The 25,652-nt window shown below is 51.7% G+C and overlaps 1 protein-coding gene across 2 annotated transcripts in view; it reads right to left on the bottom strand.

Annotated features, from left to right (window-relative positions):
• Nucleotides 1–594: 594 nt before the first annotated feature.
• The window catches only part of FBLN5 (fibulin 5), a 72,422-nt gene continuing 47,364 nt past the window's right edge, over nucleotides 595–25,652 (bottom strand). For both annotated transcript variants that reach the window (XM_037130248.2, XM_053666031.1), the window contains exons 7-11: nucleotides 22,422–22,541; nucleotides 17,119–17,241; nucleotides 15,737–15,863; nucleotides 9,657–9,852; nucleotides 595–1,588 (exon numbers count right to left, since the gene is read on the bottom strand). In XM_037130248.2, coding sequence (XP_036986143.1) covers nucleotides 1,427–1,588; nucleotides 9,657–9,852; nucleotides 15,737–15,863; nucleotides 17,119–17,241; nucleotides 22,422–22,541 — 728 coding nt within the window. In that variant the 3' untranslated portion in view covers nucleotides 595–1,426. The remainder of the gene's footprint in view (nucleotides 1,589–9,656; nucleotides 9,853–15,736; nucleotides 15,864–17,118; nucleotides 17,242–22,421; nucleotides 22,542–25,652) is intronic.

The following is a 25,652-nucleotide window of genomic DNA, read 5'->3' as shown; positions in this document are numbered from 1 at the left end:
AGTGTTCTAGCACTGGAAGAGTCCTTGCTCAGGGAAAGGATGATACATCCTACAAGTAAATAAAAATGGTGTGGATGGCGAGGGGGCCAGGACTTGGGCCACGTTGGTCTCCCTTTCTTCATAGTGTTCATTACCGTGTGTTCTCAGCTCCACCTGTTCATTAGAGTTTTAAAAATTCCTGATGCCTGGGCCCCGCCTGCAACCAACTCAATCAGAGTCTCTGGGAGTGATGCCCAGGAATTTAGTTGTGTCTTAAAAACCCCACTCGTCCCCCCCACTCTGCAGGCAAGGTGAGGGACCACTGACTGAGAGTGACTTGAATAGATTCCTGCTCTGGAAAAAGTCCTTGGAAATAACCCACATATCAGAGGAGCTGATAGTTTTCTAATCAAATGAAATAGGATTCAGGCTGCATGCTTCCCCCTAACTTCTCCACCCCCATTCTGCTCCCCTGTCCCCATCACCTGCCTGAGTCACGAAGGTCAAGTTCTCTGAAGAGCTTTTGAAGCCAGTACAGCAAACAGGCTGAAAGACAGCTAGAACCAACCGCAAGTGCTGAGTCACCTAGGATGTCAAAAGGAACCAAACGCAAAATCTCTTCAAATATTTAATCAGTTTGGAGACCTCTGCCTTCTAACCCAGTTGGGTAAAAAATTTAAAGAAAGTTTAAAGAAGGGGTCCTGGGAGAAAACACCGGGCTAAAACGGAGAGGAGGCTGGGTTTGGGAAGACAGAACATAACATGTGCCTGAAGGCCTTTTGAAGGAATTCCACCACTTGTTATTTCAAAAAACAAAAACAAAAAAACTCAAAATGAACAAAAAAATAAAGGATTAAATAGTTATACAAATTTCAGGAGAACTAAAACTTCTTTTATGGCTGAAAATACCAGACATGGTTTTGAAATAGACTCTTTAAAACCCTTAGATCCTGCAGTGGTTCCTTTCCATCGCCTGCTCTGTACATACAAGAAGCAAACTAGCTACACACAGCATCCGCATGAGCTCTCGGGGCCTTCGCGAAGCAGCAGTCAGCGAGCGAGCGAGAGAGAGAAGGCACGGAGGAGGTGAGAGGGCGCTGTTCACAGTCTCTGAACATGGACTTGGACCCCAGCAAGCCTAAGCTATTTTCTTTACAAAATAAGAAGATAAACTGAAGGGCTCCAAAAATCACCGTCGACCTCAGGTCAGGGTGCCAATAATAATACTTTTCGATAACTGCTTTGTGGAAATGGGGGCCAGTGCACCCCTCGGGACATCAGGTCTATGATAATATGGGTGGGGTCAGGACAGCGGGCTGTCTCCTTGGGAAACATTCAGCAGGAATGGCGTTGACGTCTGTCTCGCTCTCGTTCTCCCTCTCGTCTCTTCTCTTCCTGTCCCTGGGCGCTGTTGAGAGGCAGTGTCAGAGGCTGCAGCCCTGGGCCCTCAGAACGGGTACTGCGACACATGTATCCGCAGTCGGATCACGGAACTGCCTCTGAAGTTGATGACGGTGTTGACAGTGATCATTTCCAAGTCTAGCTGTATGTCCCGGGGACCTTTGATGGGGCGCGTCATCACCAGAGTGGCACTGATGGGGCCCGTTTGCTGTGGACAGAACCCATGACACTAGTTAGAGAAGATCTGACCAACGTGAGGGGGAAGAGTAAGCTTGACCCCGGAAGTGTCACCAACAGCAGAGAAGGCTAGGAAAGCAGACGGCTGTCCATCAGGACACACGGTCTCTCACGTGATCCCCAAAGTAGAAGCCTGGGGTGGTCTGGCCCCAGCCCACCTCTGCAGCCTTAATTAGGGTGCTCCTGCTTCCCCACTATGGTCATACTGGCACCCCCTTGGTGCCACGCGCTCCCTGGCTTTGCCCACAAACCAGCTGGCTCTTTCCTGCTAATGCTTCGGGTCTCACCCAGAAACATCACTTCCTCAGAGCAGCCTTCCCTGCTTCCCTTGATGGAAGTCACGCCTCCCTCCACCTGCCCCCCAGCCTTCTGCCATTGCACCTACTATTCTGCATAGAATGGAAAATAATCATTACCATGTACCACTGTCCACACTATTTACTTGGCCCACGTCCAAAGGCTAGGTCCCCACTAGACCATGAACTCCATAGGACCAGGATCAGGGTTAGGTTTGTCACCACTGGGTCCCCTAAACACCACGGTGGTGCCTGGCACGCGGGTGTTCAGTAAACACATCTCGAATGAAAGAACGAGTAAGTGATGAAACTGACCCAAAGCTGTCACTTCACCTCTCGGAGTCCCAGCTCTGCAACGAGGGTTTGTGCCAGATCAGTGGTTTCTAGGTCGACAGACTCCAAAGCACCTCAGACACATTTTTTGAACTAAAGGTTCCAGGCACCAATTCCAGGATTTTGTGCCTCAGAGGATTTTTCGATGACGCCTGAGGCGACCGAAATTCGATGATGAGTCTCCAGGTGGTTGCAATGGGCAACCCCCGCAGAGACACCGCTGTCAACTCCCTGTGACAACCCTACCGCCGTGGTCCTAACAAGTTCATGTGAACCATTCTTCTCCACTGAAGCTCTTCCCACAATTTCTGAGGTGGGAGGGAGAGCAGACTGACGTCAGCGGAGACCCACCTTGGGCGAGGCCCTCCTCTGGCCCCTCCTGTGCACACGTGTGTGTTTAACCCTCATGAAAACCCGGGAAGGCCTCGCTGCTCACAACGCGGTCCCTGGCCCAGCCGCCTCGGCAGCACCAGGGAGCCTGTTAGAAATGCAAGGTCCCAGGCCCCACCCGAGACCTGCTGAGCCAGAATCTGTAGTTAACACAATCTCCAGGTGATTTGTGGGCACATTAACAACTGAGAAGTGCTCATCTAAAAGCACAGATCCCACTCTGGCCGGGTTGCTCAGTGGGTTGGAGCACTTTCCCCTACACCTGAAGGTTGTGGGTTCAATTCCTGGTCAGGGCACACACCGAGCTGGCAGGTTTGAGTCCCAGTGGGGGCACACAGAAGGCCACCGATGGGTGTTTCTCACATTGATGTTGCTCTCTCCCCCTCTGTCTGTCTCTAAAATCAATGAACGTAACTTCAGGTGAGGTTTAAAATAATAACAATTTAAAATAAATAAATAAAAGCACAGATCCTGGCTGCCACATTAAAGGTATCTCATTATCTCCCAATTTTAAAAATAAGCAAGCTGAGGCCCAGTAGGGTTAATAATTGCTCAGGCTCACCCGGCTGGCCAGGGCCAGAGCCAAAGGAGCTCATTCAGGAGTTTCCATCCGACGCCAAGCCCCAGGCTATGGCATTGCACAATTATCAGAGGAGACTGGTGGGTTTTACTTGTCTTCCCAGCCCTGCCCTTAAGGAGAGGAGATGCTCGAGGTTCCGTGAAATGGCCAGGCAGCGGGCCCCTGGACCGGACACTGCATGGGAATGAGGGAGTGCTGGGCAACTGCTTCCTATAAGCTGCAGAGCCTGGCACTGTGCCCAGGAACAAAGCAATGGGCCCTGCAAATCAAGAAACTTGGCCACGGGTGTTTTATCTGTTTCCACAAGGGAGGGCTTCCTATAAGGCTCTAGACATCCCCAAGAGCTCCACAGGTATGCCAAGGGTGGGGCTGGCAGGCAGGTGTCAGCCAGGTACTGAGACCTCCACTGTCCACTGACCCAATTTCCTGTTGGCACCAGCTCCCTCTGTTCACGTCAGCACCAACGCAACTGGCACCTGCTCACGCAGAGGATCTCACGGACTTCCTTGTCAACTCTTGCAAAACCTAGAGCCCCAGGCCAGGTCTTCAGGGCACAGCCGCACAGGGAAATGCAGCATTTACGTGCATAAATATCCCACCAGCTTTCGCTGTTTGCATGAACCAAGGCCGAGGGCTGAGAACCCTGAGCTGTGGGTGGCCCTCTCAAGGCAGAGAGACAGAGTGCAGAGCAGGGGTGGAACAACTAGAAACTTCCAGGTTGTGTCTCTGGGCTTTCCCAGCAAAAGTCTCCGGAGTACGACAAGTTCATTGTCTCTCCCCTTTGGAAGTAACTTCAGAGGCCAGGGAGCTTGATCTCCTGAGAAAGGCCTGCCCACAGCACAGAGAGGGCTCAGGCGCCAGCCAGGGGAGCTGAGGGCAGTGCCCCCACACCGCTCACTCATCTTTTAGGGCAGAGTCAGGGCATTAATGAAATGGGACCCTGAGAGCCCCTGGCCATTGGTGGACTTGGTGGTCACAGAGCAAAATGATGATAATGGTGGTGGTGCAGGTGGTGGTGGGTGCTGGTTGGGGGATGCGTGATGATGATAATGGAGGTGCAGGTGAGCAGAAGTGGTGGAGGGGTTGATACTAGGCATTTGGCCACGGCCTTTCACACGTCTCCTACTTGACCCTCATCACCCCACATGAGTAGGTTAAGTGTACTTGAGCAGGTCGCCCAACTAGCCCATGGTACTGGCAGAGCTGACTCTAAAAATCATGCTCTGACCACCACGCTCTATGGTGAAGTCTTGATGCCTCCTCATTTCCCGATGCCCCAGCAGTAACTCTACTTGATAGTCCCCCCTTGGCATTGTAAGTGTCTGCGTGGCTGTCCCTCCCTCCCTTCCTTCTAGTGTGGGCTCCTCAAGGGTAGAGGCCGTGTCCTGTTTGTTCTTGAGCGCACGTGCCTACCCAAAGCCACACACAGGGTGGTGCTGAATCGTTGTTGGCGAAGGAAGGAGGGATGAGTACCGGGTGCCCACGGAGTCGCCCACAGTGGGCATGGGCTGCAAACAGCACACCTGAGCATGTCTTCTTGGCCCTGCTCCCACACGCTTGGGTTTGTTCTGGACCAGCCTGAGGGGCAGCACTGTCTGATGCACAGCATGCAGCCAGACCATGGCAAGTTGGCTTCCCTGGCCCTGCCACCTGACCCACAGGCGTCATGCGCTGAACACGCTTTGGCAAAGCCCGAACCCCTTGACTGCGCTTCCTCCTCTGGTTCCAGTCAAGTCCCTGCATCACTGGCCAAAACCAATCACCAGTCCTCTATCTAGGGCTCAGGGTGAGACAGACTGCCACTAGGGCTTGTGAAAGGAACATGCGTGCATGTGCAGGTACAGGTGGGGGTGTGTGTGCATGCACATGGGTGTGTGTGTTCGCACATGCATGCATGTCTGTGTGCATGTGCGTGTGCACGTGAATGGGGTTTGCCTGCTGGGTAAGATGAAGTTCTCCCGAGTGTCTGTGATATGACCAGTGAACCTCAGGGTGGGAGAGCCGGGCGGCCATCAGCTGCCCTCCCACGTGATGCTCCAGGCCCGTGGGCAGCACTGCTGACTCCTGCTGGGCCCCGGAGCTCACAGGCTCCTAACTGCAGCAGGAACAGCAGCAGCGGGAACCACCCCATCAATGCAGTAGCAAGTAATGCTTCTTGGATACCCTCCATTGTTACTAGACTTACAGCAGACTTTTCTCATCTTCTCAACTTCTGCTGAGGTCCCAAAGCTAGAAGAGTAAGTAAAAATACCCCACATCCTAAACAGAAATACAAGAGCATGTCTAGAGTTTTTGTTGCCAGACCATCAGATGTGAATCCCACTCTGGGGCTTCCCGACTGAGATTTTGGGCAATTACTTAGCCTCTTTGTGCCTCAGCACTCCCCTCTGTAAACTGGGCTGGCCAGGCAGGCCCTGCACATGGGATTGTGGGAAAACCCTGGGCACAGTGCCTGAAGCTGTTGAGCACGGTGGAGGACTTGTGTGGTGTCTGTTCTGTTTTATAGGACTTGGAAAGTGGTGGCCCCAAGCCAGATCCGTTTCTCTCCCTCTGTGACCACCTCCAACCTATAAACATATACTGTATCAGTCCCCATCTCAAGCAAGAGAGGGTTTCAAGAGAACTGTTCAGAAGTGTGGGTCCCCTGACATTTCAGGGTGCAGAGGGCAGTATCTGAGTCCCTCCTGGGGAAACCCAGAGAGTCCTACAGCGGCCTCACACCCCAGTCAACAGCAGCTGCAGCAGGGACCCGGCTGCTGGTGTCCTGAAGCCCAGGTGTAAGGTCTGCCTGCCAGGGTGAGGTGGCGACCCTGCCCCCGGAAACTCTGTGCTGGATGCAACACCAGAAAGAGGGGTGAGAGGCCCTGTCACCCACACCAGGGAATGGTCAGTGCTCAGTTCTCAGGGAAATCTCCAAACATCCCACGAAACATCCACCCAAAGCAAGAGCATGTGAGGCTCTGCCCCAGAGAGCCCAGTAACACCTGCTTGCCATGGCAATGACCAAGACCTGGGCCCCACCCTCTCCCTTCCGCCATCTGCCCCCCCACCCTGGAGGAGGAGTCAGGGGCAGCACCAGTCAGTGGGGGCAGGGGAAGAGCACGGTGCACAGAAGCCAAGCACTCCTCCAGAACCACGCCCTGGATTCTTCCAGAATCCCACCTTTACACTGGATGAGAGACTGACAGGTCCAAGTTCCCACTTAAACCAGCTTGGACTTTGGATGTGGAGGAGGAAACGATTCACTTGTAACTGAAAGCACTTGTGAGCCCTATGGGTTTAACCTGAGGTGTCTCCCGGGGTGCCTGGGCTCAAGATGGCAGGGTGGGAAAAAGAAAGTTATCGAATGCTTCCCCCTCGCCCGATGCCAGTCGTTTGACGAGAAGGCACTCTGTGTCCCAGGCGCTGCACAAGGACGTGATCTCATCTAATCCTAAAGTAAATACTGTCACCAGCACCCTGTCTGCGCAGATGAGGAAGTGGAGGCTGGAGAGGTTGGGTAATGTGGCCAAGGTCACGCAGCTGGGGAACTGCAAACCGCAACTGAGGCCGGACGGCCTGGCTCCGGAGCCAGCATTAGGAACACGGGTAAGCCAACATTAACCCATTAGTTACGCTGTGACTTTGGGGTTAATCTGAATATTCTCATTTTTCTACCATAAATATGTAAAAAAAGCCATGTAAAAAATAAAAATTCAAATGTGCCCTGAGGAGGGTGTTGCAACTCTGGGAGGCTTGGACTTGGGGCCGTCCTGCCTTGCCTGTCTTCCTCCTCCCACGCCCGTGGCCTCTTCACAGGCTCCCCGCCTTGAGCTCCTTCCCTTTTCCCAGGTGCTGCCCGTGGGCCGTCCCAGCCAGCAGCCACCTTCCTGTCTTTAAGTCCCTGCAGCCATTCTCAGAGCGAGTACCAAGTCCCCAGGTTCCCTCAGCACCCTGGCCTCCTCCTCTGAATAAATACGAAAGAATCGGGGTCTTTCCCAATGTTCTCAGAGAGGGCACAAGCCACACACAGCTCAGTGTTGTGAGTTCCAAGGGTCCCCTAGTTGCTGTGACAATCTGGGCAGTAGAGGAAGCTTCCAGAAGGAGCCCTCACACCTGTCCATTCCAGGTGTAGGATCATCCGCCTCCCCCACCATCCCGGGTGCCTCTTAAAAGTCAGACACACAGGGAACACTGGGGGATTTTAGTGGGTGGTATCTTAGCGGGAGAAATCTTGCCTGGCAAAGACCACCTTCTGCAGATCTGTTATTTTGCTGGCGGGAGGGGGCGGGAACGGAGGCAGGTGGCATCAGAGATGGTATTTCAAGCCCCCAGGAGGGGCCCGCTGCATCTGTGCAGATGAGAGAGGCCAGCCCAGCGGGGTCAGCAGGCAGCCTTCCGCTCCCACGGGCAGCAGGCCCACAGAAGCTCCCAGATGTGGGATGCTGACGAACAGCTGCTGCTTATGGTTTGGGGAAAAGACATAAACACAGCTCCATCTTTTTCATCTTGCAGAAGCTCCTTTCTCCTCAGCTCCTTCCATCTTCTTCCAAAGCCCCCGAGCCAGTGAAGCTGGTCTACAGATTCTGGCTCGGCAGGCCATGCTATCCCATGGACCTGGCCCTGCTGGGGTCTTGCCAAAAACTTATCAGTGAGGATGCAGGCATGTTGCCAGCGCCTGAGACCTTCTCTAATCTGCCCTGACCTCTGTGTCTGAGACCTCCCTGTTTTCAGGCAGGCTCATCCCCAGAGGCAAGGACTGGAAGATTCTGCCAGGACATTGGGAGAGGAGGGGTAGAGAGCTCCGCTCTGTGGTCCTCTGCAGGCCCTGGGGCCATCTGCCCCCGCAGTGGATAAACTTTCACAGCCTATCTTCCTGAGCCTCACTCCCCACAGTGACTCAGGGGGACTCCCCACTGTAATCGACAGAAACAGATTCCTGAGTAATGCCCCCCCCCCCCAAGATATCAGGTCCTATGTCCCAGAACCTATAAATGTCACCGAAAAAGGAGAGGGAACTTTTGCGGGTGTGACTACGTAAAGGGCCCGGACACAGAGCTCCTCCTGGATGACCCGGGTGGGCCCTATGTCCAATCACAAGGGTCAAGATAAGAGACACAGAGGAGGTGGCTGGGGACCAAGGAGGCAGAGACTGGAACGATGTGGTCACAAGCTAAGAAACGCTGGCGGCCACCAGGAGCTGGAGGGGGAGAGGAAATGGATTCTTGCCTAGAGCCTCTGGAGGGAGCGGGGTTCTGCCAACATGCTGATCGCAGCTCCGTGGGAGGGAGGTCCGACTTTTGGCTTCCAGGACTGCGTGAGAGGGAACTTCTGCTGTCTTAGGCCACCAAGGTTTTGGTGATTTCCTACAGCAGCCATAGGAAACTGATGTGCCAGGTCTCGGCCACCATATTCTGACTTATTCTGGGTAATTCAGATAATTCCAGATTCTCTGGAGATGAAGCTCTGGAATCCACTTTTTGGACCAGTGCCCAGATTCACATGGAAATGTGAAAAGCATCTAAGCCAGGGGTCCCTGAAGAGGTCTCACTGCCCTGACCCGTGTGGCTTAGTGGTTTGGGCGTTGTCCCACAAGGCGAAGGGTCACCGGTTTGATTCCCAGACAGGGCGCACGCCTGGGTTGCAGGCCAGGTCTCCAGCTGGGGGTGTGGGATCCACGTTTCTCTAGCACATCAATGTTTCTCTCCCTCCCTGCCTCTTTCTCTAAAAATAAATAAATCAAATCTTTAAAACAAAAAAATACAGGTGTTGTCACACCAGAAGTTATGGGACATAAAGCTCAGTCATATAAATGGCACTGTTACATGAATGGAATTCACAAAAAAGCAAATGCATTTTAGGGCATGTGCTCTGCAATTTTTACTGACATGGATAAGTCAGTTCTTTTCAATAAAACTTGTAACGATGACGGAAATGCTCTATGTCTGAGCTAATACAGCAGCCACATGAGGCTACTGAGCACTCAAGATACGGCTAGTGCCACAGAAAAACCTAATTTATTATTTGATTTCATTTCAATCCGTTTAAACTTTAGCCCAACTGCTACTGCATCAGGCAACACGGGCAGAGCCCATCCCTGCGAGGAGCACCTTCACCTTCACCGCAGTGTAGGGGCCAGGAGGGCAAGGCCTGGGGGTGTTTTATCAACTGCTACGCTCTCCGTTTCCAGTTGTGCAGAGCAGGTACTTGATAAACATTCGTCAAATGAGTGGATGGATAAAAGGCTATGTAAATGCCCCTCCCACAGAATTGTAGGAAGAAAGACACGGGAGATGAGGACCAGAACCTTGAAGTCCTCACCCCCCTCCGCTCTTCTCTTCACTCTTCACACCCACCCCTCCTAGCGGCACGCTGAGCTGCTTCTAGAAGCACGTGCCAGGCTGGACAACACGATGCATCATCGCTGGGGAGAGTGACCATCACCCGCCATCCCCTCTTACCCGCATATAGAATTCTCTGCCCTCATTCCCAGACTTGATCTGGAAAATGTAATAAGCCCCAGGGTAGCGTGTTGTCGCTTGCATCTGGAAGATGTCAGCAGGCACGGAACGTCCTGACACCACGTCCATGTCCCGGAACAAGATGGTGAAGGGCTGGTCTCTGCAGACAGGATTCTCGGCAGCACACAAGCAGCGGCTGTTGAGAAGGGAGATTGTGTGAGAACTTGGAAAGCCCTCTCGGGACACTGGTCATACCTGCTTCTCCCTTTTCAGCACTGAGAAGGAGGCCACCCCACTGTTTGTGTGCAAAGCTGTAACGGCAGACCCGCTCCGTGCCTGGCTGTCACTGAAACACTCTCCAGCATGCAATGGAGCTCTCTGCTTCCTAGAGAATGGCCTGCATTCTTGGCCAAGCAGCTATTCCTGTCACTGGAGTGTGAACCTCAGATGTCTGGCTTTGGAGTCCTGGGGCATTCTCTATACACCTCACATTTGTCGTGTACTTAGTAAAATGTGTCGCCAAGGTATTGTCCTTCACATTGCCAGCTGTACATGCTAAGAAATTTTATTTCTTATTTTTATAAAGAAAAAGGGAAATTTTCCTAGTGAAAACTTACATTAGATTGACAGGGCTTCGGTGGTCCTTTCTGTGCCCTGCCACGCTTAGCTTAGTCGGTGTGCAGCATAATTTAATCTTTTCAAGAGCTTAGAATTCCCTCTAAGACACAAAATCAAGAACTTCCAGGAAAAATGGTGGCATAGATAAACAGGGTTTGCCTCCTCCTTGCACAACCACATCAAAATTACAACTAAAATACAGAACCACCATCATAAATGGAGTTGAATGGAAGTTCAACAACTATGGAATTAAAGAAACTGCATCCATCCAGACTGGCAGGAGGGGCACAGACTTGGAAGAGATTGGTCCCACATCCACATGTGGTGGATAAAAATTCAGGAAGGAAATCTGGGGAGCAAAGAGTCCTAGCCCCACACCAGGCCTCCCAAGCCCAAGGATCCAGGGCCAGGAAGATAAGTCCCCATAACTTCTGGCTACAAAAACCAGCAGGGATGGAGTCAGTGGAAGAAACTTCTGGAGTCCCAAGCAGTTCCCCTTAAAGAACCAACACATGGACTCCCTCAGACTCACTCCTGCTGAGCTCCAGCACCAGGGTAGCAGCTTAAAAAGCACCAGTGACATACAGGGAGGAACTAAAGTGTTTGGCATCAAGGCAAGAGCTGAGGGACAGCTTTCTCCCAGACAGAAAGGCAGACAGAGGCCACTGTCCCTTGTCTTAACACTCCCCGAACAGAGCCGCAGAGCTGACAGGCGGATACCATATCTGAGACTCCATCAACCTGGCTACCACTGTTTGCCCCACCCTGGAGATCCTCTGAGACTCCACCCCACCCAAATTACCCATTTGGGGCCCACTAAGCTGTCAAATGTGACTTTTCCCTGTGAATGGCTGGTCTTGGCTCATGCTTCACAACTTCCTAAATCCTATTCAACAAGCAACAGCTGGTCTCAGTGAGCCTCTAGCCCCACTGCATCTTTCTAAGTGGCCCCAGGCCTGGCACTAGCAGCAGCCAGCCTAGGTTTATAGCTTGGCTTTGCCTGGGAATCTCCAAGCCCAGCACAAATAGCAGCCATCTCAGATTGCTTTATAGTTCATGGAGGGTGGCCCCAGAACACAGGTGGGGGCTGACCTTGGCCTGCACCACTCAGGAAACTCCAAAGTCTGCACACACAGTGGACAGCTACAGACTAAGTCAAAGCTACACAACTGATCCTCCATGGAGGGCAAAGGCAGACTCAGCTGGGTAAATCCCTCTCACTGACCTGTTCACAGCAATCAAGGCTCAGTGACAAGGGGACAGTGTACTCAGCCCACAAAAAGGACACACCTCAAGCACCCAGCTTGGGTGATACGGGAGGCTGTGCTACTAAACCCAACAGGACACCTACTATATTGGGCAACATTACCAAGACAGGGAGTCATAGCAGCTCTACCTAATACACAGAAACAAACATGTCGGGGGGGGGGGGGCAGTGCCAAAATGAGGAAACAAAAAAACATGGCCCAAATGAAAGAACAGATCAAAACTCCAGAAAAAGAGCCAAATAAAATGAAGATCAGCAATCTGTCAGATGCAGAGTTCAAAACACTGGTTATAAGGATGCTCAAGGAACTTAGTGAGGACCTCAACAGCATTAAAAAAAATCCAGTCAGAAATGAAGGATACATTAGTTGAAATAAAGAACAATTTACAAGAAAACAACAGTAGAGTGGATGAAACCAAGAATCAAAATAATGATTTGAAATATAAGGAAGCAAAAACAATCAGAACAACAAGCAGAAAAAAGAATTTAAAAAATGAGGATATTGTAAGCAGCCTCTCAGATATTCCAACATTTCAAGTATTCCAACATTTCCATCACAGGGGTCCCAGAAGAAGAGAAAGTGCAAGAAAGTAGAAATCTATTTGAAAAATCAATGAAAGAAAACTCCCCTAATTTGGTGGAGGAAATATACATGCAAGACCAGGAAGCACAGAGAGTCCCAAATGAGATGGATGCAAAGAGGCCCATTCCACCACACATCATAATTAAAGTGCTTAATATTAAAGATAAAGAAAGAATCTTAAAAGCAGCAAGAGAAAAGCAGTTAGTTACCTACAGGGGAGTTCCCATAAGACTGTCAGATGATTTCTCAAAAGAAACATTGCAGGCTAGAAGGGATTGGCAAGAAATATTCAAAGGCATGAAAAGCAGGGACCTACAGCCAAGATTGCTTCACCCAGCAAAGCTATCACTTAGAATCAAAGGGCAATTAAAGAGGTTCCCAGATAAGAAAAAACTAAAGTAGTTCATCATCATCAAAGCATTATTATTTGAAATGTTAAAGGGGCTTATTTAAGAAAAAGATCAAAACTATGAATAATAAAATGGCAAAAAATACAAATCTATCAACAATTGAATCCAAAAAGCAAACAAGAAGAACAGAGACAGAATCACGGAAACGGAGAGGATTTTGATGTTTGCCAGATGGGAGGAGGGTGTGGGGGAAAGGGTGAAGAGGTGAGGGTATTAAGGAGTACAAAAGGTCAGTTACAGAATAGCCATGGGGGTGTACAGTACAGTATGGGAAATGGAGTAGCCAAAGAATTATATGCATGACCCATGGACATGAACAAAGGTGGAGGCATTGCCTGGGGGAGTCAGGGTGCTGTGGGGAGGGGGGCAAAGGCAGGAAATAGAGACAACTGTAATAGCATAATCAATACATTATGCTATTTTTAAAAAGACATAACCTTAAGACACGTTGTAATTGTAATGGTAAATAAGATCCTGACCTCACATAGTTTTACCTTCTACCAGGGGAGATAAATCATAAACACAAATGTCTCTAATCCAGAGCAGCGAATTTGGAGCACAAGGAGGAGCACCGTCATAACATAAAACCATTGATTCCTATGGAGCGCCTGTTGTAGACACCCCTTAACTGAGTCCTGACCACCTCCCATCTATGGCCTCACCCCTGAGACTCCGCTGGGGCTCAGCGTTCACAGCAGGATGAGGACACCTGTGGATATGAACCTTGGTGGCCAGAGTGAAAGGGAGCCTTGTCACGTGTCTGCCACTCTCCCCTAACTCCCAGTCTACTGAATACCTTCAAAACCTATTGGTTCTACTTCCAAAATACCGTCCAAATCCAGCCACTTCTGTCTGACCATCCCCACTGCCCCTGTACTGTCTCACCCAGACCCCTGTGATGGCCCCTAATGGGTCTCCCTCTCCAGCCCACTCCAGAGTACCCTTTGTCACCTAAATCAGATTATGTCTCGACCTGGCTCAAGGACGCCACAATTGCCACCCATTGTGAGATGAATGGAAACGAATTGCCCACTTTCACCTCGGAGACGCCCCTGGGCTCTGGCCTCTGTCAATGTCTCTAACCTCCCCTCGAGTCGCTGTCCACTTCTTCACAAGGCTGTAGCAACTCAGGCCCCTTCTACGCCCTGAAGACATCAAGGTCACTCCTGCCTTGCAGCCTGTGTACATGCCGCTCCTCTTGCACTTCAACTGTCTGTTACGTTAACCTGCACTCTCCTTCCCACACCAGCCCACGTGTCGTTTCCTCGGGAGGGCTCACAAGTTCCCAGCCTCGACCAGGTCCAACCTCACCTTCCGTTCTGTGGATTCTGTTCTCCCTGTTTGCAGCACCCCTCACAACCTATCGGACGCAGCTGTGTGTTCACTTGCGACAGCACGTTTAATGTCTCTCTCCTCCACGGCCATGAGAGCAGCGCCCACAGCACCCAGCCCAGTGTCTGGCGCATAACAGGAGCTCGACTACATGAATGTGGAAAACAATGTTTGAAGTTTTGTTCTTTAAGGCCGCATCAAAATTGCCAAGTCCAATGTGCCTGGTGCCAAATGGTCACATTAAAATGTCCCGTGTCACATAAAGAATGGTTTCCTAGAAGATGTGGGAGGAAGGAGTGATGGCCCCCAGCTGCAGAGGATCACAAACAGCTGCGGGAGGCGGCATGGGGCTGAGATCTGAAAGACGGGGCAGATCTGTCCGTGTGGCGATGACGGCAATGCCTTCCACAGGCAGGAAATGTGTGCACCAAAGCCGGGAGGCTGGACGCTCGAGGGCGTGTGCTGTGCGGGTTGGCAGGAGTACAGGACACCTGGACGAGGAAAGGGGCTGGGAGAGGTGGCTGGAGTCACTGAACATTTTCAGTGGCGTGCCAGGGACCTCGCCAGTAACGCCAGCTCAGTGCTTTGGGTCAAACCGGGACAATTTCCCGGCCATGGACAAGGGCAGCCTGGAGATGCCTAGAGCGAACTGGGAATGGAAGCCGGTGCGCACAGCCCAAAGCTCTGCTCTGCCTTGAAGGGTCCTGGAGCCAGAAATCAAAGAGCCAGTTCCAAAGGGCTGCTGGGCAGCACAGCTCTCAGCAAGGAGCAGAGGCGTCTCTGCAGGACCTGCCTGTTGCTGCTCTGTCTTCTGTTAGTTTTGGTCAGAGAGGGAAACACTGGTAAGCCACACATCCCCCTTGGGTGCTGCATTCCTAGAGGACACCGCGGGCATGTGCATTTCATCCCAGGGCTCAGGGCAGTCAGTGTGCCCCCAGTGGAGAGGAGGGCAGAGGGAGGACGCTCGTGTGTGTGTGTGTGTGTGTGTGTGTGTGTGTGTGTCCTGAGGAGGAGCCGAGGTGGTTAAGTGGAGAAGAAAAGAAGGAAAATGTGCTCCTAGTAGCCCACGCACAGAAAAACACTGTCCTAGTGCTTTTACTTTGGAGAGGTCTTCGATTTAATTCTACCCTCGGCTCTAATATTTGCCATCTGGTGGTTTAGTAAAATGTTGAACATGATGACATTGGAAATGATTAAAGCAAGGTAAGTACCCTCGAGTCCTGAGAACTTTCTGATACCATCTCCTGGCCCTCACTACTCACAGCACAGTCCAGAGACAGGGGCCGCCACCATTTCACCCGGCGCTCGCCAGAAAGCCAGGTTCTCGCGCCACCCGCTGGATCAGACCGACAAGACCACCATGTGGTCCCCATGCCCAGGACAGCTGGGCCTGGCTCTGAAAAGACCCCTGTATCCAGCACAACGTTATCAAAGGGAAAGGAGGTTTGTGAGCTCGGCCTCCCGTCCCGTTAGCCCTGGTAGGGTGCCCGACCTGCGGCCCCAGGGCCGCATGCAGCCCAGGATGGTTGTGTGGCCCAACACAACACTGTCAATTTACTTAAAACAGTATGAGATTTTTTTGTGTGATTCTGTGTCTCAATGTATTTAATGTGTGGCCTAAGACAACTCTTCCTCTTCCGGTGTGGCCCGGAGATACCAACGAGGTTGGACGACCCCTGGAGAATCTTCATATAGCTCTGGCGTGAGTGGGCCAGTGACCGAGAACCGTGTGTGTGTGGGGGTGGAGGGTGGCAGTAGCCCAGGCCCCCCAGCCCGCTGGCAGACGCTCTCTCCTTTATGCCACCCTGGCAGCCTCCTGACCAGGCCCCTCATGTACATCCCTGTTTCCCAAGGGGAAGCGATGACTTACTTATCACTGATCTGGATGTAAGGCTCCTCGCAGCGGATGGGATCAATGCACTTGAACCCCCCTTGCAAGTTGTAGCAAGTCTGACTCAGGGTGCACGTGTGGTTCCTGTGCTCGCACTCGTTGATGTCTGAAAGGCAGGGGGGACGAGAGGCTGAGGCAGGGCAGTACTTCCCAGGCGTTTGGCCCTGTGCCTGGGCTCCGGGTGAGCGCTGCCCACGACCCACCACAGAGCGGCCCTTTCCAACATGGCAGCCTCGGGCCCCACGTGGCTGCTGAGCACTAGGAAGGGGGCGAGTCCACAGTGGGACGTGCGGTGGGTGGAAAATACACATCCCATGGGACAACTTAGTGCAGAAGAGTGTAAACTATCTATTTATAATCCCTATATTGTGTACATGTGGGAATCATATTTTGGATATATCGCATGAAATAAAATATAATCTTAAATCTAATTGTACCTGTTCAAGTACAGAAAAAATTAAAGAAATTAAGAAGTAAAATTATTTTTACCTAAAAAGAATTACTCCTTTAACATGACTACTAGGAAATTTTAAATTGTACAGGGTCCGGAAGAAGTAATGCGTGCTGGAATGTGGTTGGTAGGGTAAGAATATGGGTGTAATAATTTATAGTTTTAATCTCAACATTTCATCTAAAATCTTACATGGTGTGCTTGTGTGTGACATTGTTATGTTACAGAATTACACGCTCACAATTTTGTAATAAAAGAGTTTGTGATTAAAAAACGGGGGCGTCATTTATGCTAGCCCCCTAGCTCACATGACATTCCTTCTGCTTGGTGCTGCTGTGGAGAATGCTTGCTTGGTGCAGGGTCAGGGCGGAGCACAGGGCTGGAGGCTGGGCCACGCAGTCCATCTGAACAAGACCCACCCCTTACACAGCCTGGGGTCCTGACCCTTTGAGGGACAGAGCAGTCAGCTGCGTGAGGTCTCCCTGGCACCCATTCTCTAGGAAGTCAGTAGGAAAAAAATGACCAGGGGCCTGCAGGGGCCGTGAGAAAGCCCGAGCCCCAGTGGGTCAGGCCACAGATGTCCTGGAGAGGGCAGGAGCAGTCCTCAGTGGCCTGCAGAGACCTGCCTGGGGAGGCAGCACCAGCCCTTCTGGAAGCCATCTCTCTGCAGACTTCACTTCTAGGAGTGAGAGTGGCCATGTCCTATCTGGGGCCAGAGGATGAATCACCGGGCAGGAAGGCCCTGGCTGCAGCACCTTGCCCAGAGCCTGCCGCTCTGGGGGCCACAGACAGCCACTCATGCTCTTACCATGTCACCTTCCCAAAACTGCACAGGACTCCCCAGGAGACAGCATCCTGAAGCAGCCCCACCTTACATCGCCCACAGCCAGAGTCCTCTGGACAGCCTTACCCTGGCAGCTGCGGTTGTCATCCAGCAGGATGTAGCCAGGGGGGCAGGAGCAGAAGTACGTGCCGGGCTGGTTCACACACTCGTGTTGGCAGAGGAACTCAGAGAAGCTGCATTCATCCATGTCTGGGGGTGACAAGTTACACTTGGTGTTTATAATCACAGACTACTTGGAGAACTTAGTGGCCATCTAATCCAGCTTCCACACCCTTCTGACTCATGTGAGAGTTTTACTGCTGAGAAGTTGCCAATTCATTTCTTGAATACTTCTGGAGATGGGGAGCTCACTACCTACGAGGAAGCCCACTGATATTTGGATAGCCCTAATTGTTAGAGAATTATGTCCTCAGGGAGGGAAAACCTATCTCCATCGGGCTCCCTACACCCTCCGCCTCTGGCTCTGCTACATTATCTAGTCATTGCTGATTCACTTTGCCCCATAGGTGAACCTACCCCCTGAGTCTGGAGGTGAGATTTGTTTGCCTGCTGCAGTTTTCTGGGTATAGACCTCATCCCCTGGATCCAAAAATCATTCACTGGTCCTGGTCTTCTGAATGAGCAACTTTACCAATCGTCCCAAGTTGAAAAACAATATTATTCCTAAAGTTACAACTAAAAGGGACACACCCAAAAGGCCAGGGGTGTCCGTTATATTTGGGTTGGCCCAAAAGTTTGTTTAGTTTCTCTGTATTACAGTTTTAGTAGTGCTTAGTTGTCTTTAACTTCATTCAAAACAATTTTGTTAGATTGTATTGCGACAGCTGTCATATCAGCATGCATTTAAAAAAACATTAAATTGGTAAATTTTTGTGCAGCCACATGAATATTAAAGATGGAAAAAAATAACACAACATTTTTGGCATGTTACACTTGATTATTTCAAGAAAGGTAAAAATGCCACTGAAACACAAAGAAAGATTTGTACAGTATATGGAGAATATGCTGTGACTAATCCAACATGTCAGAAATGGTTTGCAAAGTTTCTTGGTACTATTAACACTTTGGCCAAATAATTCTTTGCTGTGGGGCTGTCTTATGCATTGGAAGATGTTTAGCACCCTGGCCTCTACCTACTGGAAGCCAATAGTGGGAGATAGCTGACACACTCAAAATGTCCAAATCAATAAAGTTATTGGAAAAGGTGAAAAAATGTGTCTTTTATTTTATAGGAAAACTAAATAGACTTTCTGGCCAACCCAGTATTAAAACTTCATTACGTCCAGAAACCTCCGGGAATGAGAAATCTCTAAAGTGGCATGGGATGGGTGGAAACAGCGTCCCTCCACGGCCTGCCTGCCTCAGGAGGGCTCTGGGACCCGGGCACCTGGCGCTGGGCCACTGTCCGGCTGCAGAGGTGGGGACGGGACGGGGAGCCTCCGTGGCTGCTGATGCAGGAGCAGGCGCCACAGCAAAGCCAGCTCTTTATCACACTCGGAGTCTGGCAACAAAGCCCCCGTCTGAGCGTCATTCAGTAAACACGCCAAAGAAAACATGTTTTTGTTTCATTCGTCGTTTCCCGAAAACTTGCTTTCACTAGTTTCCCCAAGTGGCATGTCCTCGGATTGCTCTAACAGCCCACTGATGGCTGGAGTCACCCAGGGGGGGCGTCAGCAGAGGAAGAGGCTTCTCCGCCATCGGAGAACCCCGGTCACACGCCGATGCTGCTCACATCCAAGGAGGAAAAACTCCTCCCAGGCTCTCCGGGGATCTTCAGGAGATGGGTCGTGGCCAGCAGAACTGGGCTGCTGACTTGAAAGTTAAAGCATGCGTGGAGGGGTCTGCTCTGCTGCACCCCCTCCCCCACACCCCTGGGAGACTGAGGAGCCCGTGCCTCTGGCCCCAGCCCATCAGAACAAAGAGGGGCCTCACTCTCCGCGGATCACATACATGTCATGCTTGCAGGGCACCTTCTATTTCTATTGCTTGGCACTGCTGTGGAGAACTCTCGCTTGGTGTGGGGTCAGGTGGGTCCGAGGAGGCTGAAAATGGGTCAGTTTGCAGACTCCTCCCTGTCGTCAGTAGGAGCAGTGTGAACCTGGGCCCTTCCCCAGACTCGGTAGGAGCCAAGCACCGAGTTAACTGCTCTGCCTGCCTCATCTGATTTGATTCTCGCCTCAGCCCTCGGAAGGAGGCGCTATTAGGAGCCACATCTCACAGAGAAGAAATTGAGGCTTAAGAAAGTGCGGTAAATTGTGAATTCGCAGGTAATGGGTAACCAGTAAAGATGGAATTTGAACCCGGCCAGCCTCCAGATCCTACGCTTCTCAATGCAATGCCGTGATGTCTCCCTGAGCCCATCACGTTCAGGACTCAAAATGGGAGCATCTGGGGGGTCCTGAGGTTGGGGGACTGCCCAGAGCAGGGTGAGCTCCTGTGCAGGCAGAGATGGCAGCACCCGCCCACCTCCCACTGGGCAGGAAGGGGCCCTACACTCACACCCAGTTTGTCTCAGGGTCTGCAGCCCCAGGCCAGAGAGCCAAAATATGGGGTTGGCCAAAAAGCTTGTCTAGTTTTTTCCTGACCCTGGCTCTAGTGCTGCTTAGTTGTCTTTAACGTCATCCAAAACACTTTTGTTAGATTGCACTGTGACAGCTGTTGTATCAGCAGGCATTTCAAAAAACGTGACAAAGTTGGCGAATTTTTAAAAAATTAGCAAATTTTAAAAAAATTGGTGAATTTTTGTGCAGCCATATTAATATTGAAGATGGAAGAAAGTAGTGTTTTTGGTGTATTAGCCTTTATTATTTCAAGAGAGGTAAAAACACAACTGAAACACAAAGAAAGATTTCTGTAGTGAACGGAGGAGGTGCTATGACTGATCAAATGAGTCAAAAGTGGTTTCCAAAGTTTCTTGGTACCACTGACATTTTAGCCAAATAATCCTTTGCTGTGGGGCTGTCTTATGCACGGGAAGGTGTTTAGCAGCACCCCTGGCCTCTACCCACTAGAAGCCAATAGTGGGAGACAGCCGACATACTCAAAATATCCAAGTCAGTAAATTTATTAGTGAAAATGAAATATGTGTCTTTTCTTTTACAGAAAAAACTAATAGCCCTGGCTGGTGTGGCTCAGTGGATTGAGTGCTGGCCGGTGAAACAAAAGGTCACCAGTTCGATTCCCAGTCAGGGCACATGCCTGGGTTGCAGGCCAGGTCCCCTGCAGGGGACATGTGAGAGGCAACCACACATGGATGTTTCTCCTTCTGTCTTTTTCCCTCCCTTCCCATCGCTCTAAAAATAAGTAAATAAAATCTTAAAAAAAAAAAAAACTAAACAGACATTTTGGCCAACCCAATGTAATATAAGCCTAGTTTCCGGCCGGGAGCTCACATGAGGCCATTTTCATTCATCCACGTGAGAACCCACCGTGGTTTCTGGGATAAGCTCAGCTTCGCAAATCCCTGAGGGACGGGGGACACAGTGAGGGAGGGTCCAGGCTGCACGGGGGAGCCACACTGGCCGTGATAGCAGAGGGTAACATTTCCTGGGGAAAATGACCAGCAGAGAAAGGGGCTGCGCAGGAGGGAAGAGGGAACGAACTCTCTCGCTGCCACACTGCTGCCCGAGGCCAGCCCTGAAGCCCCCGGTGTCCAGGAGTCAAGGTCACTCTGAGTTTAAGGAACGTGGAGGAGGTAGCCACGTTGGGGACAAGAAATCCGCCGAAAACGCTTGCCAAACCACCGAGGACGTGAAAACTGCTCGAAAAGCTAGAGGCCTCTTCCACCTACATACACTCAGAGAAAGTACGTGACCTTGTAATGACACTCAGGTACGCCTATGTCGCTTTACCTGTGTGACCGCCCTTCGGGGGCACACGTTTGTTGTTAATGAACGAGAGAACTGAGCCTTAGGAAGTGAGCCGGCCAGGGAAAGCACAAGACGGGAGAGCCAGGAATCGAACTCCGGCTCCAGAGCCACTCCACCGGGTGCTCGGGGAACCTCTGGGGATGCGCTGGGAATTTTGGAGAAGCAGACGGGCCCCTCCCCAACCAAACGTCCCACCCCCTCGTTCCTGAGCCCAGATTCCCCAAAGAGCGCCAAGCGGGGCGCTGGAATCCAGGAAGAAAGCGGCTTTTCATGCCTGTGGGTATTTTATTTCGGTTTCTGGGACTGACGTTGAATGGGTGTAAGACTCCCCATCTCTGCTCCCTCGCTGCTCCGGCTTTCCTGGCCCCCAGGAGAGGTGCCCATTTGTTTCAGGGAAACCCTGTCCCCAGAGCACTGCTGTCCTCTCACACAGCCCCATTCACGACAGGGCTAGTTTCTGTCACAGTGAGACCCAGGATTAGGAAACTTTCCATTCCACAAGACAAAAAGATCGTCACACCCGAGGGCATGGCCCACTTACTCTGAAAAGCACAACGGAGCATTATTAATTTGGACCGTGTTCATTTACCACTGACTGCTGATAATGCCAAAAGTGGACGGGTTAGAGCTCAACTCAACATTTACCAAAAAAACAAAACAAAACAAACCAAAAACAGAGAAAAAGGGGGGAAAAAAAGAAGAAAATGAAAGCAGTATGCTTGGCTCTATGCAGGATACTAATAAATATGAGGGAGAGGCTGTCCCTGTTTTTTAAGGAGCTTACAAGTTTCTTATTACACGGGTTAATAAGAAAATTATAACAGAATTTACAATCTAGCATGAGCAGACAGTCAGCTTCCTGGGCTTGAAAGGCATTTATAAAAGGTCGGCTGAGCCATCAGGTCTGTGTTCTCACAACGAGTTAAGATTTCATTGGTTCACTCTTCAGTCCTTCACTCATTGATCTCAAAACTGCTTACTGCATGCTCACCACGTGCCTGGGGCTGAGCACCGAGTATTGCAGAGATTTTAGAAGTTCACCGAGTGTTTGCGCTTCCATGCCTGACCTCGTTCACCCCACACCCACCTCTCCCAACCCGGCCCTGTGAGGTGAGCTGTCAGACCAGGGCCGCTGCCTCTGCCAGCACTGTCTCCGCAGTCCCCAGGACGCGAGTCAGTGTGGATGAGGACAGACGACCCACACCAGTTGGGTGCCTTCTTCCCTCCTTCGCCCCCATCTCGGACCCTCAAAGGTAGCTCCATGGGTTTTTGCATTTGGGCTCAAATGACAAGGAAGGTGGGCCCCACTCCACCTTTCAAGCACTGACTCATCTCTGTTTTGTGTGGTTGTGACCCCATTGCACCGGGAAATGTTCCAAACTGCAGAGGCTTCTGGGAAACGAGAGGAAACACCTGTGAAGAACGCCATTGACCCCCCGCCCGCCACCCCTGGGTCCCCAGTGCAGGTGGAAATCTCCGATGCTAAATAAAGATCATTACCACTGCAGCGGACTCCGTCATCCTCAAGTTCATATCCTGGGTCACAGCGGCAGATGAAGGAGCCGTAGGTGTTGACGCAGGTTTGCACACAGGGGTTCTCGGTGGCACACTCATTCACATCTGTGGAAAGCCAAAGCCACAGACCATCACTGACCATTCCCACAACAAAACATCTGCTGTAACGAGGCAGATGAGAAAATGTACCAGCAACAATATCTGTGGCTGGGGGACCAGACCCACAAGCACACCAACCTCTACCTGGGACCTAGCAGACCGAGACGTCAGCCCCAAATGTGTTCACTGAAGAATCAGGGGCTCCACCCACATGTCCCTCTGGAGTCAAGAAGTGGGCAGGGTAGAAGTGACATGTATACATGTCATGAACATATATGCACATACACATGTACACCCTCCTAGGAAGTCCACTCTCCGAGGTCACCAACAGGACTTTCTAGCCAATATCTGCTCTTACCCGTCACCTACCACATTCCATTCCCAATGAACTCTCTCTTCACTGCCATTGACTTTGATATTCAGGTAAACAAATATATAACTGTGACAATTCTAAGAATGTCCCGACCCAATTCATGTTGAAGCTCTAATTTCTCGTGTTCCAGAATTTGGAGGCTGGCACTTTTGGAAGTAATTAAGCATAAGTGAGGTCCTAGCGTGGGGACATCCCAATGGGATTAGTGCCCTTCTAAAAAGAGACACAGAGAGCCTGCTCTTGCTCTTTCAGCCATGTGAGGATTCAGAGAGACACGGGCCGTCCACAAGCCAAGAAGAGAGCCCTCCCAAGTGCCCGGCCATGCTGGCTCCCTGACCTTGGACTTCTGGCCTCTAGAACCGTTAGAAAATACATTTCTGTTGTTTAAGTCCCCAGTTTAAGACATTTTGTCAGGGCAGCCCAAGCTAAGACAATTATGCATAAATAACACCACTGATAATAATAGGACCCCCACAGGACCACGGCCCCGTGTTATAAGGTAGTTGGCTAAGGAGAGGACTGCAACGGGGCATAAGAAACTGTTAGAAAGGATGGAATATTCGTCATCTGAGAGTGGTGATGCTTTTGTGGGATATGGACATGCCAGCGTTCATGGTATCACGTACCTTTAACAATGCAGTTCATTGTATGCCAATTACACATCAGCAAGGTGCTCACACTTGTTTTAAGGTTGACAGATGTGTCCAAATATAACAAGGGCACAGATGGAACTGGGACATGAGTTGGGGTCTTTCTGTAGAACCCAAGACTCTTTCTGCACAGCTCCTGAAGGTGGCGGGGCCGGAGGGTGGAGGCGGGCCCTCCTACGCCGTAGGGTGGAGCAGGCTGACCAGCTCCAAGCACACTCTCTCCGTGTTCCTTATGCCAGTGACCCCAGTTCCCGCTGAGAGAGTTTCTATCCTCTTCACAAGTCCCAGTAAAGCTCTTCAGACTCTGAATAGAGACTAGAGTGTTTTCAGAATTAAACACCTTCACAGGGAGCAGCTTGAGAAGCTTTTCTCAAGGTGAAGGGCTAATCCCATGCCCACATACTTCCTGCTTCCTGGCACTTGTACAGCAATATGGAGAAAGAAAAATAATGGCCAGCCATGCAGGGAGGGTCTGGCGAGATACCGGTCTCCGCCGGTGCCCACGGGAGCTTGGAGGCCTGCGCCTGGGAGGCGGGGGAGAGGCTGCTGCGCCAGGCCGCAGAGCACAGGCTCGGGCAGAATGGCCTGGCCAGCACGGGGCTGGCGTGCTCGGCTTCCGGCCAGACGCCGGTCACACAGAGATGAATGAGCGTGAGTCCCACACTCTCTCAGCTCCCAGATGTTTCTGCCCAGCATGAGGACCCAAAGCCGTGGTCCCCAACCTTGTTGACACCAGGGACTGGTTTCATGAAAGACAAGTTTTCCAAGGACCAGGGGTGGGGGGATGGTTTCGGGATGATTCCAGCGCCTACGTTCAAGTTCACCTCCTGCCGTGTGGCCCAGTTCCTAACAGGCCCAGACCAGTACCCGTCCGTAGCCAGGAGGTTGGGGACCCCTGACCCAAAGGATTCTGCCCCCAGGAGCGCTGGCTGCCCTTCCCTGCCAGCCCTGGGATCCACACACACCCAAATGTCCTTCTGAGTCCCGGGGAGCAGCCCGCACCCCACTCCCACTTGCTGGACAGGAAGGCGAAGGCGCTCGGATCTGCTCCCCCCTCTGCCACCACCTGGCTGAAGGACTCTGGCCAAATTGTTTAACCTTTTTGCTCCTCGATTTCCTCATCTGTGAGCAGAGCCACAAACACCTGCCCTGCCTACCCCACAAGGCCATTGTCAGCATTCAGTGAGACGAACAGATGTGACAAGCCTGGAAGAGTGCAAAGCACACGCTTCCTCGCACGAGGTGCTAGAATTACGAAAGCTCCACAGAGTTGGGAACAGTCCATGTCACCAGCGGGCCCCGCTGATGCAACCTCCTGGTGGCCAAGTGCCCGTGCGGCCTGGGTGCTCTGCCCGCTGCTGGACTTGGCACTGCCAGGTGCATTGTCTGCTCCTCGTCACAGGCCTGTCCCTGAGAGGCCTCAAGGACACATGGTACTTTTGGCTCTGCCGTGCCTGGCTGTGCCTCAGGAGGTGTCGGGTGCACCGAGCCAGCCTCTGGGGGGGGACCTGGGCTGGCACATCTAGCCCCCGGCCTCGGCCCAGCGAAGCCTGGTCGGTCCTAAGCTGCTTATACCGGGAGCAGCGAGGGAGCCAGGCGCCCACTCGCCCACTTCTACTCCAATGAAGGGGCGGGGATGGCCCTGCTCTATCAGCTCCTTCAATCTCCCAGCCCTGGCTTCACTCTCAGAAGAAAATGACCTCTCCTGGTGAGAGGAACACAATCAAGACTTCTTGGAACAATCCGCAGAACCAGCTTTGGAGGAGAGACTTCCAAAGAACCCAGGATCAAACTCCTTAACGCTGATGCCTTCCTGTTTACCCAGTGATTTCCATACGATTAAACTAATGGAGACATAATATCCTCCAAGTAGCTGGCCAGGAGCCTGCCAGCCAGACCTCGGATGGGGTGACAAGGAAATGGGCCCCGCAAAGCCTGGTGGCAGGCTCCAGACAAAGACCTCATTCTGAGCCCCTGGCACTGCCTCCCCCCTGGACGCAGCAGCTGCCAGGGGCTGGAGGCCCGGCTGGAGGCTGGGGGCAGGAGCCAGCGGCTGGGAGGGACTCGCGCTAATTCCTCGAGTCTAAAGTCGCC

This window comes from Artibeus jamaicensis, unplaced genomic scaffold (assembly GCF_021234435.1).
Source record: "Artibeus jamaicensis isolate MK-2021 breed Jamaican fruit bat unplaced genomic scaffold, CSHL_Jam_final contig_444, whole genome shotgun sequence".
Taxonomy (NCBI): Eukaryota; Metazoa; Chordata; class Mammalia; order Chiroptera; family Phyllostomidae; genus Artibeus; species Artibeus jamaicensis.
This window is presented reverse-complemented; position numbering and strand designations above follow the sequence as displayed.